Source organism: Amphibalanus amphitrite, unplaced genomic scaffold (genome assembly GCF_019059575.1).
Source record: "Amphibalanus amphitrite isolate SeventyFive unplaced genomic scaffold, NRLGWU_Aamphi_draft 001387F_arrow, whole genome shotgun sequence".
NCBI lineage: Eukaryota > Metazoa > Arthropoda > Thecostraca > Balanomorpha > Balanidae > Amphibalanus > Amphibalanus amphitrite.
The window spans coordinates 63279-79751 of NW_024882880.1; the positions used below are offsets into that span (position 1 = coordinate 63279).

General features: G+C 58.3%; 1 protein-coding gene across 1 annotated transcript in view; it reads right to left on the bottom strand.

Annotated features, from left to right (window-relative positions):
* LOC122372685 (F-actin-monooxygenase MICAL3-like) overlaps nt 1-16473 on the bottom strand; it is a 33397-nt gene that overhangs the window by 2278 nt on the left and 14646 nt on the right. Inside the window, exons 12-28 of the mRNA XM_043350195.1 lie at nt 15737-16192; nt 14920-15060; nt 14550-14699; nt 13251-13460; nt 12435-12573; nt 12020-12144; nt 11484-11671; nt 10900-11063; nt 10478-10617; nt 8727-9922; nt 3087-7399; nt 2594-2796; nt 2316-2400; nt 1878-1995; nt 1519-1634; nt 969-1142; nt 502-616 (exon numbers count right to left, since the gene is read on the bottom strand). Of these exons, the coding sequence (XP_043206130.1) occupies nt 502-616; nt 969-1142; nt 1519-1634; nt 1878-1995; nt 2316-2400; nt 2594-2796; nt 3087-7399; nt 8727-9922; nt 10478-10617; nt 10900-11063; nt 11484-11671; nt 12020-12144; nt 12435-12573; nt 13251-13460; nt 14550-14699; nt 14920-15060; nt 15737-16192 (8033 nt within the window). The remainder of the gene's footprint in view (nt 1-501; nt 617-968; nt 1143-1518; nt 1635-1877; nt 1996-2315; nt 2401-2593; nt 2797-3086; nt 7400-8726; nt 9923-10477; nt 10618-10899; nt 11064-11483; nt 11672-12019; nt 12145-12434; nt 12574-13250; nt 13461-14549; nt 14700-14919; nt 15061-15736; nt 16193-16473) is intronic.

Consider the following 16473-nt stretch of genomic DNA (forward strand, 5'->3'; position numbering starts at 1 on the left):
CAAGGCCTGACCCAGCCCAGGAGGATCAAATGAACCTCGTACTCGGGCTCTACCAAACCCAGGCCCCAGCCCAGCCTCAGACAAACAGCTCTAGGTGCCAGGGCTCGGCCCACCCCAGCCTCAGACAAACAGCTCTAGGTGCCAGGGCTCGGCCCACCCCAGCCTCAGACAAACAGCTCTAGATGCCAGGGCTCGGCCCACCCCAGCCTCAGACAAACAGCTCTAGGTGCCAGGGCTCGGCCCACCCCAGCCTCAGACAAACAGCTCTAGGTGTCAGGGCTCGGCCCACCCCAGCCTCAGACAAACAGCTCCAAGTGCCAGGGCTCGGCCCAGCCCAGCCAGTGGAGCAGCACTACCAGCGCCACTGCCACCACCACCCTGACCGCCACACCGCGGACGGTCAGCGCTGGCGGGGGCGGCGGCGGGCGCGGCCGCCACCAGCGCCCGCCGCGCGCCCGGGCCACCAGCCGGCTGTGGCGGCGCGTCACACCGCGCTCGTACCTCTCCTGTTCCGAGTCCATGGCGGCGCGCAGCGAGCGCCGCTGCTCGGAGATCTCCAGCAGAGAGCTGACCACCTGCCGCTCCCGCTCCACGTCATCGGCCGACTTCTGGGCGTCTGGGGACAGGGGCGGGGTCAGAGGAGAGAAGGAGTAATCGGTGAGATGAGAGCATACATCACCATCAGTCAGACAGAATATATGAGTACCCTCATGACCGCAAGTAGCATTCATAGTACACTAGGAACTAGGAAGACACCTGACTGCAGTTAAACAAGTCACAGCCATTTCAGAGCCGACTCTTCTAGGCAGCGTGAAAGAAAGCCCCTCACGACTTTTGGTTCTATCACCATCAATCTCCTCCTCAAACTCCAAACGTCCACCGCACAAGGCTGAGCGGAGTGTCCGTCAACTCACCACCAGACTCACCACCAGCGCCAACAGACTCACCACCTCTCCCGACCGACTCACCGCTAGTGGCCATTCTCTCCCTCAGCTCCAGCTGCAGCCGGTCGTGTCGGTCCTCCAGCTGCAGCTCTTGCAGCTGCAGCTGCAGCAGCTGGTCACGACGCACCATCAGACTGCGCTCGTGCACCAGTTCAAACCACTCGTGCATCAGCGTCGTCTCGTCCACGCCGACGGAGGCTGGGGGACGCCGCGCGGACGGACAAGAGAGGGAGGGAAGGGTCGGGCAGTTAGTGGGGTGGATGGGTGGCACGCAAATCGCAATAAAGCGGACAAACGCGAACGCTCGGTTAGAACGCACACGGACGGACGATCCAGTTCAAAATTGGTCAACGCATCCTAAATTCAACTAAGCATGCAAACAAAACGACAGTACCGTCCAGTCTTTAATACACAAACGCTTCTTTTTAGAAGAAGTGATTGTTGCAAACAGGAACTAAAAGGGACCAGACGAAAATAATAACCTCAACAGTACAAACTAAAGACAACTACCTCCATCACAGCATCACACTTCATTCTGCGCCACTCACCCCCAGCTGTGCCGGGTTCGACTCACCCTGTCCACCCTCTCCGCGGATGGCCCTCTCTACGGCGATGCCGCGCTGCTCCAGGTCCCGCTGCCGCACCTCCACCTCGTCCAGCTGACGCTGCAACTCCTGCGCCCGCTGCAGCCTGGGAAATATGAGGAGATACAGGGATCAGCTTCAGCTCGACCTGTATTACAGGGGTCAGACGGGTCAGCTGTTGCGCCCGCTGCAGCCTGGAAACGGTATAACTGGGGTTCTGCACCAAAACAACACCGTCAACAGCCGAGAGGATTTATATCTGAGTAGACCGCCAAATCAAGGCCACCGGCGCTGCCTCCCTCAGCTCAACACTATGGCTAGTCACGGGCATCACCCGAGTTGTACGGACCTCCTCATCTCGGCGTGTCGGGCGGCGCGGCTGGTCTTGGCCCGTCGGGTGAGCGAGCCGCCCGGAGTGGCCGCATCGCTGTACTGAGACTGGCTCAGAGACTCCGACAGGGAGGCGTCTGCAAGACAGAGAGATACTGTCATAATGTCGCTGTACTGAGACTGGCTGAGCGACTCCGACAGGGAGGCGTCTGCAGAATGGGAGAGATACATACTGTCAGACTGTCTGTAGTGAGACTGGCTGTACGAACTGTCTAGGCAGAGAGGCGTCCGCAAGAGTGAGGGAGAGCGGTTAGACGGCTCTAGCTGTACTGGGGTGCGCCGTGTCAAGACAATGAATGACAACTGGCACGTCTGTGAAACAGGCAATCTACCAGCAGAACCCCCGTACTGGGACGCGCTGATACCCTGATTGAACAAGCGAGGGTTTGTAGCTTACCAGGGCTGTGCGCGGCGGCCGGGCCGGCGAACGGCGGCTCTCCAGAGGTGCGAGGCGACTCGGGCCCGCCGTCAGACCTCCGCTCCTGGATGACAGCGCGAGGTCAGAGAGTCAATATGGCAAATATACATACTTATTTACGCGGATCATAAATGTCTAGTGAGATATTCCGTTTTAAAAGTTAAAACACTTTGAGATAAATTTCATGATTAATGAAACACAGACAGCTGTAGAAATAAGTAGCAAACAGACCGAAAAAGACATTTAACGACCTTTACCTTTCCCCTGCGGAACTTGAGTCCCAGTTTGTCGCGGACAGAGTTGGCCTTGACGAAGGGCGCCGGCTGCTGCTGCTGCTGCTGCTGCTGCTGTTGCTGCGGAGGTGCCCGGGTGGGACTGGCCGAGCTGCGCCGACGCTCCGGAGGACTCCCCGGAGGCGGGCTGGCCGCCCCGCTCTTCTTCTCGCCGGACTTGAAGATGTCTGCGGAACAATGAAAGGTTTTGTTGAAAGCATGGGCAAAGATGAGGCAATGCGTTTTTCAGATCTAATAAAAATGGACAGAGCAAGAAGGAATTGAACCTGACGGTAGCGAACAAAGTTAAACGAAAACAGAAACCTTTCTTTCTGTGTTGACGAATAAATATCAAGACTGAATATGTTGGATGTCGTCTTTGATTACGATGAAATTGTAAAACAAATACAGCACAGCAGCAGTGCGCCAAATGGCTGACATCACTGAACTGTTACCGCTGGCCGATGTGATGACTCACCGGAGATGGCGCGGATGATGCTGCGCCGGCGCGGGTGCTCCCGTTTGCCGAGGTCGTGGCCGCAGCTGGCCGGGTCCGAGCGGCCCTCGGGGCCGCCGCGCTCCGGACTGCGGGATACAGACGGACTGCTGGAGCAGTCCGGACTGGCGGCGCCCGCCGGGGTACCGGCCGCTGAGCCGGCGCCGGCCCGCTCCAGGACACTGGGCGTGCTGCGGCTGAGCGCGCCGCGCAGAGCGCCCGGCCGAGCCGGCGGGGTGCTCGGTGTGAACAGGGAGAGAGCGGCGGCCGGGTCGCGAGGCGGTTTGGGCGGCGGCGGGCCGGACGGCAGCGCGTCACCCACGGAAGGCCTGCGCGGTGTGGGCGGCGTGGCTGGTGGCGGCGCTGTCGGGGGCGGCGGCGGCGGTGGGACGCGCGGGCCGAACGCCGGGGAGGACAGCCGCTTCCTCAGCTGTCTCTCCGGCGATTTGACGCGGCTCAGCACCAGATCCCGCACTAGGCTGCCCTGCTGAGCGCGCGGCGCCGGCGCTCCCGGCCTGGCCGCCGCACCCGGGCGCTGGCTCAGCATGATCGCGGAGTCTGTGGGACTACGCTGCAGCAGCAGACGCGCGCTCGCCTGCTCCACGATCGGAGAGACCTTGATGTCGGCGCGGGCCGGCGGCGCCGCGGCGCTTCTCGCCGCTCGCGGTGTGGCAGGAGACTTGGCCGGAGTCCGCGCCGCAGCCACCGGCGCTGGACTCGCCGCGGGGACCGGAGCAGTGGCCGGAGCGGACCTCGGAGCCGGCGTGGGCGTGCTTTTCGGTGCCGAACCCGCACCAGACCCGGCAGCAGTGGTCGAGCCCTGCCCCGAGTGCACAGCCATCATAGGTCCGGCTGAGAGCGGCCTGGCCGCGCGGCCGGGGCCCCCCGGACGGGTGACCACCCCTGCCCGGGCGGCCAGCGCTCCCGGCGGGGCTGAGATGCGGTCTGCCGTGCCCCGCTGTAACGCAGGGCGACTCCGGGTGGAAGAAGCCGACCTCGTCGAGACGCCGTTCTCCTTCGGCGCCCTCTGAGAGCCGGACCCGGTCGGTCCCTTGCCAATGGAGGACTTACGAGTCAGAGAGGTCCCCGAGCCGCCAGAGTCGCCGGAGGCCGATCTAGTCGGAGCAGTGATCTTGCCGTAACCTGAGCTCTTGACGTACTTGGACTTACTCTCTGCTAACGCTTCGACAGCTGATCGCCGCTTCTCTGGAGCTTTGGTGGGGATAGCTGTGATGGCGGTGACCGACTTGCCGTTACTTGACGCAGTTGTTACAGATTTCGTGGCAGGAGCTGTTGTAACCGCTTTACTGGAAGCCGCAGTTGTAGCTGGCACGCTGGAAGCTACGTTATCTCCAAATGCCTCACCACTAGCTGCCGACACAGTTTCTTTACTTTCTGACACAGCACTGCCAGCAAGCTTTCCCTCGACGGCAGCCACTGAAACCGGCTCACCAGCACCAACAATATCCACCTTATCAGTGTCTTTAGCCTCGGACGGCGGTGAGAGCGGACTAGCGGCCGCATCAGGGTAAACATATTCACACCGACCCCGATTCTTAGCGGCCGGCGGCGGCGGCGCCCCTCCCTCGTCCCCACTGGCACTGTTGTCCGCGAAATCCAGATCATCAAACACATCTCTCGCCTCCTCCTCCTGTTTCGCGGGAGGCGGCGCTTTTACAGGGTCCTCCGGCAGCTCCGACACGTCGTCCTCAAAGTCACTGAGGGTGGCCAGGTTGGCCTTCTCCCCGGCACCGCGCCGTACCGTCACAAACCTCTCGTCCACGCGGAACTCGTGCGGCACGTCGGCCACGCTGGCCACCTCCGACTCGTGCGCCCAGTCGGAGAGGTCGAGCTCCGTGGCGTCGCGCGCCGCAGACTCGCCCGGCGACTCGACCGAGTCGGCCGTCGCCGGCGGGACGGGCGGGAGAGGCGGCGGCGGCTCCGGCTCGGCGGAGCGGCGCGCCGGAGACACCGGCTCGCCGCTCGACCGGCGCCGTCGGATCTGAGACAGGAGCGTGCGGTTCTCTTCGATCAGACGGGTGACGTCGAGCGCGGCTGCCTTGCTTAGTGGAAGAGCTGATACGGTGTCATCTGCGACGGTCGGCTCCGGAGCCTCGGCAGCCGGCGTGGCCGCGGCCGGAGCAGCAGGCGCGACTGGGGCAGCGGCAGACGCGTCAGGGGCAGCGGCAGACGCGTCAGGCTCGCTACAAACCGGAAGATCTTCAGACTCAGCAGGCATCGGCTCCTCACTCTTAAAGTCACTCTCCACAGCATCCGTCGCATCCGCCGGAGCAGGAGAGGCCGCGGCGGATGTCCCCTGCTCCCCACATACGCCCTCAAACTTCTCCTCCAGACGCGTTACGTCCAGGCCGCCGAGCAGCGCGTCAAAGTCAGCCGGCGAGACGTCTAGAGACGTGGGCTCGGCGACCGGCACCGGCAGGTCTGTCGACTCAGCACCAGCAAGTGCCTGGTCCTTCACGACATCACCGACCACCGACGTAACCTCCAGCTGCTCCGATGAGTCTACCCCAGTGGGCGGCGCAGTTTCTACTCTTTCAGTTGCCGTCGCTGCTTTCGCCGGCTGTTCCTTCACGGTCGGAGTGGGCGGCGGAGAGGTCTGTAGATCAGTACCCTCACTCAGAGACGAGTGCATCGTCTCGGCAAACGCCGCCAGCACGGCCGCGCGCGCCTCACCGCTCTGCGAATCCACCACCGATATATCCGTGAGGCTTTCCTCCAGTTCCATCTGCTCCTGGCCGGCCGAGTCCTGGCTGGGGGCGGCCTCCAGTGCAGGCGCCGCCGCGGCACCGGCCTGCTCCAAGCCGGAGCTGCTGGAGGACGGGGTGGAACTGGAGACAGTCGGCGGCGTGCCGGGGGTGATGGCTGACGCGGTGGCGGCGGCCGGTACCACCCCGGAGGGCGGCGCGTCGTCCAACTCACTACCGCCCGTCTCGGAGGTCTCTGGTGGAGGAACCTCCGGCACGGGAGGTGGAAGAGGAGAGGCGGGAGGCGACGCGGACGGTACGGGAGGCGGAGGGGAGGTGGGAGGAGGACTAGCGGGCGGCACAGGCGGCGGGGACGCAGCACTGACGGACACAGCCGCAGGGGCAGCGGCCGCCGCCGGAGCGGGTGCTGGAGCTGTCACCGGTACTGCCGGGGACGCGGAGAGGGTTCTCGTCAGGGGCGACCCCAGACGCGAGGTGACCGTTGACGCCGTGGCCCCCGCCGCCGCTGTCGACGCCGTGATACTTGCTGTCGATGTCAGCGTCCCACCAGCAGCCAGTCGACTGGAGAGACTCGGCAGTCGCGCATCCAGTGTCTGTCGAACGCCAGACGACGGCCGGACCGCCGGCGCCGCCGCCGGCCGCGCGCCCAGCAGCTTCTGCGTCTCCGAGATCCGACTCATGAACGTCTTGACGCGACTGTCGAGGTCTGTGGTCGACTGCGACTTGGACGGGGCGTACGGCGCCGTCTGCTCCGTCAGATACTTCCGCTTCAGCTCCAGCGAGTTCTTCCAGGCGATTGCCTCGCTCGACTCGGTGCGCTGGATGAGGTAGGGGCGGTGTGAGGGTGCGCTCTTCCGCGCCTCGCGGATGATTTTCGCCACGGAATCCTCCTCCTCTTCCTCTTCTGCCGTGGAGCGTTTCGCCTCCGCAGTAGTAGCCGACTTCTTCAACCCCGCCACCGCACGCGGACGAGCGTTGACATTTTTAATCGTCTCCGCCTGGTCACCCGCTCCGCGCTGCCTCCCCGGTAGTTTTCTTCTCGCGGCCGCTGGTGCGGTCGGAGCGGCTCTTCCCTTTTCCCTCGCTTCAGTGGGACTCGCGGCGTCCGCCCTGCGAGGTGAAGTCGACGGCGTTCTCTTCGCTGCCGGAGCTTTAGCCGGAGAAGCTGCCTCAGCCGGGGCCGGAGCTGGAGCTGGAGCCGGGGCCGGAGCCGGAGCCGGAGCCGGCGGCTCGGCCGGCTCGGCGGCGGGCTCCGGGCGGCCCTGCTCGGCGCCGATTGGCTCGGGCCGCTCTCCGGGCCGCGGCGAGCCCGGCTCCGGCGATGTGGCCTCGCTGACGGCCGAGTTCTCGATGACAATGGTGGGCAGCGGCCGGGGCGCGGCGGCCGGCGCGTCGTCAAACTCCGAGTCGGTGGCCACCTCGGTGGCGTCCTCGTCCTCCGAGGAGGAGGTGGTCTCCTCCGAGGACGAGGAGTCCGAGTCGGAGGACGTCTGCCGGAGGAACAAACGGATGACGTCAGAGGAGAGCCGGGGGTAAATGTGGAGAGACCACGGAGTTTTCATACAACGGCTGCGGTAGAGGCAGCCGCAAATCTTATCATTGTGTGTTTGACTAGGGCCATAGTGCCTGACCGTCGTAAACAGTCACTCTGCAGATATATCAGCACGGTATCGGTAGACCTCAGGTTCATGCCTCGTGAAAACAAAATAATATTTAACTGGTGGACAAGAACAATATCCTGGCTTCCTCGTTGCAGTGAGCAATTTTGGACCCAGTAATGAAACTCCGTGAGGAACAAAAGGAACAGCCTGCAGGCAAACAACCACTCACGAAATCGACCGGTAGCAAACAGACCGAGCAACTGATGATACGGGCTGTAAACAACGAACTAAACTGCTAGCAACACATGCGAGAGCCTTTCAAAATATTTTGTTTGACACGAAAAACCCCAGACGCGTCGAATTCCTTGCAGTCACCGTGGAAATCAAATAGCAATGACACCAATGACGAGTACGGCATCATTTCGAATTTTTGCTCGTTTCGCTATCCTTTCCTTGAACAAATGCTAGGCCATTAGACACTGTGAGTAATGTTCAGTAGTGTCAACGCACTCCATAAATTAAGAATTTAGTTTTTACATACCTACATTTTGATTAACATACAAAAGTAATATGAACGTATTAGTCAAAGGAAGAGATGAATACATAGACCAAACGAAGACTAGTATCTGCATCCAACGAACTTCAATTTCAAAACCAGGCTAAAATGGATCGAAAACCGACACATGCAGTCATGCACTAGTTCATCCATTTACAGGAGCAGAGTCCACACGTTTTGTTAACCGAGCTGTCCGTAGTCATTTTCGCACCGCAAAGGTACTCAGCTGAAGTACCGCAACATGGGAGGCCATTTCTGTCGATTTCATCGGGTTGGGTCGAACTAGCTACTGAATGGATTGTGATAACGTTTCTGGGACGGCAAGCAACACAACTCTGGGACCCGAGACTGCGGGGTCAGACAGAACTTCGCCAAGTAAATCGACAATCTAATCTGACACGAATGAAACACTCCCTGAGATAGCTTTCCAGGGTTCAGCGCTTCAAATTTTCTAGATACTGGAGTAGAATGAATCAGACATAGACGGTCTCTGTTGCCGGCAGTCTGGCAGAATTGAGCTCGGGCTAGCCCCTGCAGAGCTGGTCTGAGCCTGCGGCACCGGCCGGGGCCCACCGTCAGGAACCGACCGCCGGCCGGCCGGCCGGGCGCGTCGTGTTAGCACACTGTCTCGAGCGTTAGTGGGAGACACAGCACGCATGACGCAACACGAGCCACCTACGAGCGGCGGCCGGCCGGCCGGTCGGGCGGTCACTGCAGCCGGCAGCAGCCGTCGCCGCGCCGTCCCGGCTGCCGCTGCTGCGTGTCGGTAGATGGGGGAGCGGAGGCAGGGGTGCGGGCCGGTACAGGAGGGGAGGGCGCGCGCCGTTCGCTGGTCATCGGAACCGAACCCAGGCTCGTCGCGGTGGAGGACAGAGATTGGGGCGGAACGGCGGAGGGCGTGGAGGAAGACTCGGTACTTTGGGAGCCGGGCGGGAGCTCTGTGGTCTTACAGGGATCCAGGAAGGCCTGCGAATGGGTCCCGGAGGTCTGGGAATATGTATCCGATGTCTGCACTGGCCCCAAGGACTGGGAGGACGTCCCCGACGGCTGGGACAGTGGTACCACTGGTTCCGCCGTTTCTGCTGGCTGAAGAGACCCATTAGAGTTCTGGGGTGGAGTCCCAGTGACTGCTTTCTGGTCGCACAGGGTCGTGGCCTTTTCAGCTACCTCTGCTGGTTGCGACGATCCTTTACTTTCCATAGGATGAAGCGGATTTTTGACGGAAATGCCCGGCCCCTGTTGGGCATTGACGCCATTCGCTGACTTGGGCATGTCGGTGGTTTTAGCTGTGATAACAACGGTTTTGACCGGAGGTATCAGCCCACGTGGCGCTGAAACGTTCGTCCCAGCGCGCTCCCCAGCTGATCCCACCTGAGCAGGCATATTAGAATGAGCTACAGGCCCAGGGGATCGCTCGGAGCGCTCCCCGCTCGTCTGGGACGGACCCATAGCTGTCTGAAGCCCAGCAGAGATCCCAGTTCCACCCTTCACCGGCTGATTCAACCCAGACTCGCCTACTGTCGGCTGCACTGACTGTGTCAATCCAGAGCTCTGACCAGGAGTGCCAGCGGCTGTCGGAGCGCCACCGGCCAGCCAGCGGGCCCTCTCAGACTGACGCGGGGAGCTGCCGCCGGAGGGAATAGCAGCAGCAACGCCCGTTGAGTTTGACCCAGCGACAGCGGTACAGGGACCCGGGGAAGCGCGCGAGGCCCCGGGACCCACAGAGGCACGAAGCAGCCCGGGACTGGAAGAAGTGCTCAGGGATCCGGGGGTCGGAGAAAGACGCGGGGCTGCAGGAGTCGGGGAGACCCGCAGGGTGCGAGGACTCGGAGATGGTTGCGGGATCTTCGGAGTGGCTCCAGTGTCGGGCAGAGCCGGTACGGTGGGATGGGAGACGGCGGTGACCGGGGCCGAGCCATTCGACAGCGCCAGAGCCTAAAACAGCATCCAGCGGACAGCCGATGAACGATCGAGAATTGACCAGTGCCTCACCCGGGCCATGTTGAATATTCTGAACTCGAGCTGTCTGTATCGCGTGAACTAAGGCGCAATTGCAGAACAACCAACAGTATAATTGACATCTAAATCTGTATGTAGGAGCGATTTTAACCAACGAACTTACTACAGAAGATATGTTCAAAATGGTGATACAGCAGTTTCCAGATATGAATCTTTTCCAAGACATAAATGAATACAGGTAAAAAAGGTTTTCACATCACACATGTCTGGCATGACGAGCAAAATCTAGTAAACAGCCACAAAATGAAAGCTGCATGGAGTCAGCATATCATATGCCTTCACAACCCAGCTTGATACTAAATTCGATGATGAGGTAACCATATTCAATACCCAGCACACACGAAATTCCCACAAACCTTCCAAACGTGAGTCCGCACAGCACAGGAACTCCTAGCCTTCAACCATAATTGCCACACACATACCGTTCCTCCCACCCCGAGCCCCTGCCGGCCCGCTCCGGCCGCCACCCACCTCTGTGTCACTGGTGTCGCCATGCTTGCTGCTGCGGTTGCGCGACTTGAGTACGTCCTCTGCCAGGTGTACCTCCTGCTGACGCCGCAGTCGGGCCGATGCGTCGTCCTCAGTCTCCGACTGGGTCGCCGTGTCAGAGTCTGTACCGATGGATGGATGAATGTCAGGCGACGTGTAAGGCAGGCGACAGGGCACAGAGGCTACTGGGGCAGGTTTGGTAGATAGTCATAAATATGCAATGCTACACCCATGACCCAGGTCCGTACTCCTATACTGCTTACACTACTTTACATGTCAAATTACATGAATCACACTGCTTGAAACGGGTAACAGAGTTCCAATTTTGCAGCACATCACGATAGTTACCCTTCTCCCCAGCTCGTCTCAGACACGCACGAGACACTCCGTCCAGCCGAACTCACCGTCTCCGTCTCGATCGCAGCCGTCTGACTCGTACAGGTCGCTGGGCTCGTCGAGCGGGTCCTGCGAGTGTCTACGGCGCCAGCGCTCGGCCAGTCGCAGCACCTCGTCCTCGTCCAGCGCCGGCTCGTACTCGTCCGAGTCGGACGAGGACAGCTCGTCCTCACTGAGGACACGTGAGAGGAGGATAGCGGGTTAAACAGAGGGCAGGTCGTACTCGTCGGAAACAGACAAACACAGCTCGTCCTCACATATGAGAAGAGGAGAGTGGGATCGTTACAGCCGGACGACGACAAACCGTCCTCACCGAGGAACGCAAGCCTTCCCGCACATACGCCCACTCGCCATGACCGTCTCACAGGCCCACCTAACTATCATCCCTTCTCCATCAATTATTCTCCCGTCCCAGCTGGTTCCCAGCTGGTCCCGTCCCGTCCCCATCTAGCTCACCACCTCACTCGTCCTCATGGTACGCCTGTTCCGGCCAACTCCCGTTCCCTCCCATTCCTCCTGTCCCCTCACAAGCCTTCCTCCAATTCCTCCTTTCCCTGTCCCCAGCTCTCCTCCATTCATCCGATCCTCTCACCTGTCCTCTCCATCGAGCAGGTCCTCGCTGGTGAGTTCGGCCGCCGACATGCCGAAGTTGTGGTCGGTCCACTCATCCTCGTCCATCTCAGACAGGCGCTCCTCGGGCGCCACAGCCAGCACGCTGTTCTCAAACTCTGCCCGCTCGGGCGTGGCGCCGCGCCCCGCAGCGCCGGGCACAGAGAGACTCTGGGGAGGGACGGACACACGGTGGGTTAGAAGGGTAGGGTGAGGAGCATAGTGCGGTTGGCAGGCTAGTAAGGCTAGTGTCAGAGTGGTACACTGATAAAGACGTGGGTTGGTTATGACAGTGCGTGACTGTACTAAACAAAGCACAGGAAAGCTGAATACAGCTTCTTTTCGTAAACCAATGAACGGCAATGTACCACAATGAAATGTTCGCAATGAGATCAATCGGATAGGAAATATTGATTTTCTAATCCATCGACGTAAGACTGGGTGGCTACAGGTCAGGTCAGTGTTTCACGGGAGTTCTCCCGAGCCCGGCAGTTCCGCGGCGACAGTCCACCGACTCACCCCCTTGTCAGGTGTATCGGTCGGCTGCTCAGGCTTCCGCTGGTACTTGTACTTCACCAGCGAGTGGAGACCAAAGTGCGGCATACAGAAGAACCGGCCAGAGTCCTGGTCGAACGCGTAGTTCACTGGGGAGGCGGAGAAGAAATGTCAGGAAACGAGACACGACACGAGATGATACCAGATAAATTCTCCGCATTTTGACCAGGCCACCGCAAACACGTTTGAAACTAAGAAAAACGCAACTCACGTTGAGCGCAGTCCTTACTCATTTCGAGCACACATGTTTTACTTCATTTCATCATAGCTGATGCATTCATAGATAGAGCACAGTGCCTACTCACTCATTTTGGGTGCACAGGATACTCACTCATTTTGAGCCCACCCTACTCACTCATTTCGAGCCCACAGTACTCACTCATTTTGAGCACGGTGCCGCAGTACTCGCAGCGGAAGCAGCCGTGGTGGAAGAACTTGCCCTCTGCCGACATCCGCTCCACCAGGTACACGCGCTCGTTGCAGAAGTGGCACGCCTCGGCAGCACCCGCCTCCGTTTTCTGCAAAGGAACAGGGAAGGGATGACGGTCAGGCATCACTGGAGCAGCAGTGCAACAGAAGCAACATCTGGCAGGGCTATACCACTGGAGTGTAGGCCTGAAGGCTGAAGTAGAGTGGAGTGTAGGTAGGAGTGTAGGCTAGAAAGCTCATGAAAAACGCCAATTCCAGAATATAAGGAAACGCTATAAAAATGAACAGGGAATGAAGCATCAAGTTTTATCGACCGAATGAAAAGTCCCCGATTAGTTTCATCTCGGTAGTGTCTCGCGACTGGAGTAAAGCGTGAGTTATTCAAACTGTACGAACGAAAGGCATGCACACCGGTCGCCTACGGGCATCACTAACAACTAATAATGTTAGTTAGGTGTAAATTAACAATTTCTCAGTACAAATTAACAAAATACACCGATCCGTTTAAACTTTCTGCAGCTGCAGCATTCAGATCAATAAAATGAAATGTACCTGACTTTTCCGTTTACCTTCACACGAATAAATAACCTCACTTCGCTCCGCAAACAATCGATCTTAGCAATCGAAACAAATGAGATTTACAATCGAAATATTTTACATGAAAAATATACATCCTCCCTTTTCGCTGCGTTATCAATTAAGTGAAGCCGCCTCACACCTTCCTTCAAGCACTGCTCCGACTGTTCCTCTCATTTTCTGCGCCTACCTTCTCGGCCGGCGGCGCCCGATCGGCCCTGTCCAGGAACTGCTGCGCCATCTGCGAGACCCGGTTCGAGCCCCGCTGGCCCACGTCGCGCGTGGTGCCCTCGCGCAGCTTCATCTCCAGTCGCCGCAGGTGCTGGTCGATGTCGGCGTACTTCCGCAGCGTCTCCGGCGGCACGGCGCCGCGTTCCGCCAGATTCCGCATCGCCTGGTACTGTCCGCCGGCGGAACGGAACAGAGCGGAACAGCGGCGACACAGAGTGAGAAGGGGAGGTGAGGGGACACGCGGTCAAACACTACACAGGCAGGTGTGTTATGTACAGCGGTGGAGTTTTGTGTGAAGAATTAATTCATTACGTGTCATTGAATGTGAGTGGCTATACAGCCCACTCGAAGCGAATAGGTAAGCCATTTGAAGGTTGTAAAACAAAGAACATGTTCTGATCAAAGCTCAAATATGTTAACATGCGTTCTACAATATACCAGACACACGGGAAAACGCACACAGCAACAGCGCCCCTTGATTAAATGCCGCTTTTATTCTGACTTTGAGTTGAGTAGATAAGCAACCCTACCTAGGGAGCATAGCGGAACGCAGAGCTAACGACGGGGGCGCAAAATTGGTCCCCCCATGAACAATTCAATTTTCCACAGTCGCTGATCATTTAAGTGAAAAATACCTGTTCAGAAAACTCGTCATACGATCTTGGGTTGTTCACGGGTTTAAGCATCTTCACTATTCCTAACGTGCCTCTGACACCGCATTCCAATCTGAGTCCGCTGTGCCCTATCCGTTTTCAGCTCTGTTATTGTCCCCGCTGTCCCTCACCACCACACTACAGCTGCCAAAGCCGGCGAGACGCGGTCGCCAATTTGGCTCCCGTTCGGCTGGCGCTACACGAGTCGTCGGCGACTCGACATACTGATCTGACAATGAACCCGTCCCAAACAGAGGGTTGTAAACACCCGATACTGTGCCAGAAGTCGCAGTAAGAAACAATGTTCCTTGGCGACAGCGTCTTCGTTAGAAGTAAACATTCCTAAGTCAATGTCCCCGGGAAAAACTACAGTCACCTTCACTGAATTCGGACCGATGCTGAAAAGGTCTTAGATTGTGTAGTGACATTTTCCGTTCCATTCCAGAATGTTTATGGCGTATCAATATATAGATATCGCGTAACCAACCCTGAATAAAAGCACTGTACGTTTTCTCGGCCACGTTAAACTTTCTATGCGGCGCGAAGACCACTGCCCGCCTAGTGTCCGTGCTGGCCAGTATACCCCGCCTCCCGCCCGTGCCTACCTTATCGTCGAACATGTCCTTGCTCCACATGGGCACCGGCTGGGCGGGTTCGCGGCTCGTGTGCACCTTCTTGCTGTCCTCGATTTTCCGCTCGATCTCTCGGACGTTCCAGTCGGTCTTCTCGATACGGCCGATGGCGCGGGACAGGTCCTGGCGGCGACGGGTGGGGAGATCACCGTACTGAGCGGTTGCCTCGCGCTTCACGTTTACATTTTACAAAAAAAGAGCAGTGTAACAATAGATGCTAGCGCCTAGCCGAAACATCTATTTTTTCATCCCGCGATCCGTAAGTGCGATAAGTTACACCATGGAACCAGTCCACTGAATTTTGATATAAATTCGCTGGGTTTTATAATTGAACCTGTCACACCTTTGGTTTCTTGTCTGGTGGAACGTAATTTCCCTTGAACTTGGCCTCCAGGTCTTTGATTTTCGTGGCAAACTCTTCCTTTTTGTTGGGTCCCGCTCCGCCAGGAGCGAGATCCTTCTTCAGGTCCTGGATCACGCGACCCTGACGGTAAAGGAGAGAACGTTAATAAACTGAAAACTGTGCTGCCGCAACGTGCACATTAGATATTATCCAGCCAACGCCTCAGTCGCAGGGTGCAAGTAATTAATGCGTCGCTCCCAGCTAAGATCAATTATCCCGTATCGGTATGATAACTTTCATTATCACTTGGAAGTGGAAATTGGCAATAGACCATATATCATCCAAGAATATGTGCGACGAGGTCATTTTGTTAGTATTAGTTCATGCACAACCGTCACATAAACACAAATGAAAAATGTGTGAATGTGGGTGCCAAAACAGGCAACATGATCAGGAAAAAGAAAAATCACAGCAAATAAAAAGTCTAAGATGAGGTTACTAACGTTCCATGTTGTGAGTAAAACAAAAAAAGACGCCAAATGTTGCCAATGCTGCGTGATCTTGATACCTAGCTGTTCGACCATCCATAACAGCATGACTTTGCCACACAAAATGAAATTAGTAGACAATCTTCACAGTGAAGCACACACAATCCGTTAGGGTTTCAATCAATACAGCATCTGTAAACGAAAACTAGTTTCAACACCGCACGGCTTTCAGCTGACTCCACTCGCAGACAGGCTGTCGGTGGCCGCTAGAGTCGTTAGTTGACGGGTTCACTCCAATCCGGGTAACAGCACCATGCTCTCGCTCTCACGGGATGGAACACCATGTCCTGCAGTTTCATGCGGCGCTGCTCGAAGGACGCCGCCGTGCGCCGGTACAGGTGCAGACTGGCGTCATCCGGTCCTGTGCCGCCGTCCGAGCCGCCGCCCCCCGTCTCCATCAGGGCGGCCTCCAGCTCGGCCTTGCGCTGCGCCAGGGAGCGCAGTTGGCGGCGCTGCTGGCGGATCTGCTGGCGCCGCTCGGGCTCGGCGGCGTGGGCGGCCTCCAGGGCGGCCAGCCGCGCCTCCAGGGCCGCCACGGGCAGCTGCGGCCGGCCGGGCCAGTCGGACGTGCCCGCCGCCGGCCGCTCGCCGTCCGTTTCCGGCCCGGAGTCCGAGTCCGGGCCCGGCTCGTACTGGTACGTGTCGCCAAACGCGGCGGCCACCAGCGCCACCTTGGACGGGTCCAGAGGGCCGATCTCGGGCGGCGCGAACGGGTCGTCCGCGGCCTGGCGCTGCGGCTGCCAGCGGTCAGTTGGGATATGGGGAGCGGCGCGGATCACAGCAAGGTTCTGCCGCAGTACTTGCAACTGAGCGATATCATCCTCAGAACATGAGTGCCTCGATCATCATGCGTTCACATGATGAAGAAAAGATATAATTTTCTTAGCGCATTCGAAATGTTTCTGTGAAAATATAGCCCGTATCCAAAATAGAGAATTCAAAACGGTAAATTGACATTCGACATAACAAGTACTCAACCCGATAAAAAAACGAGGTGAATCACCTC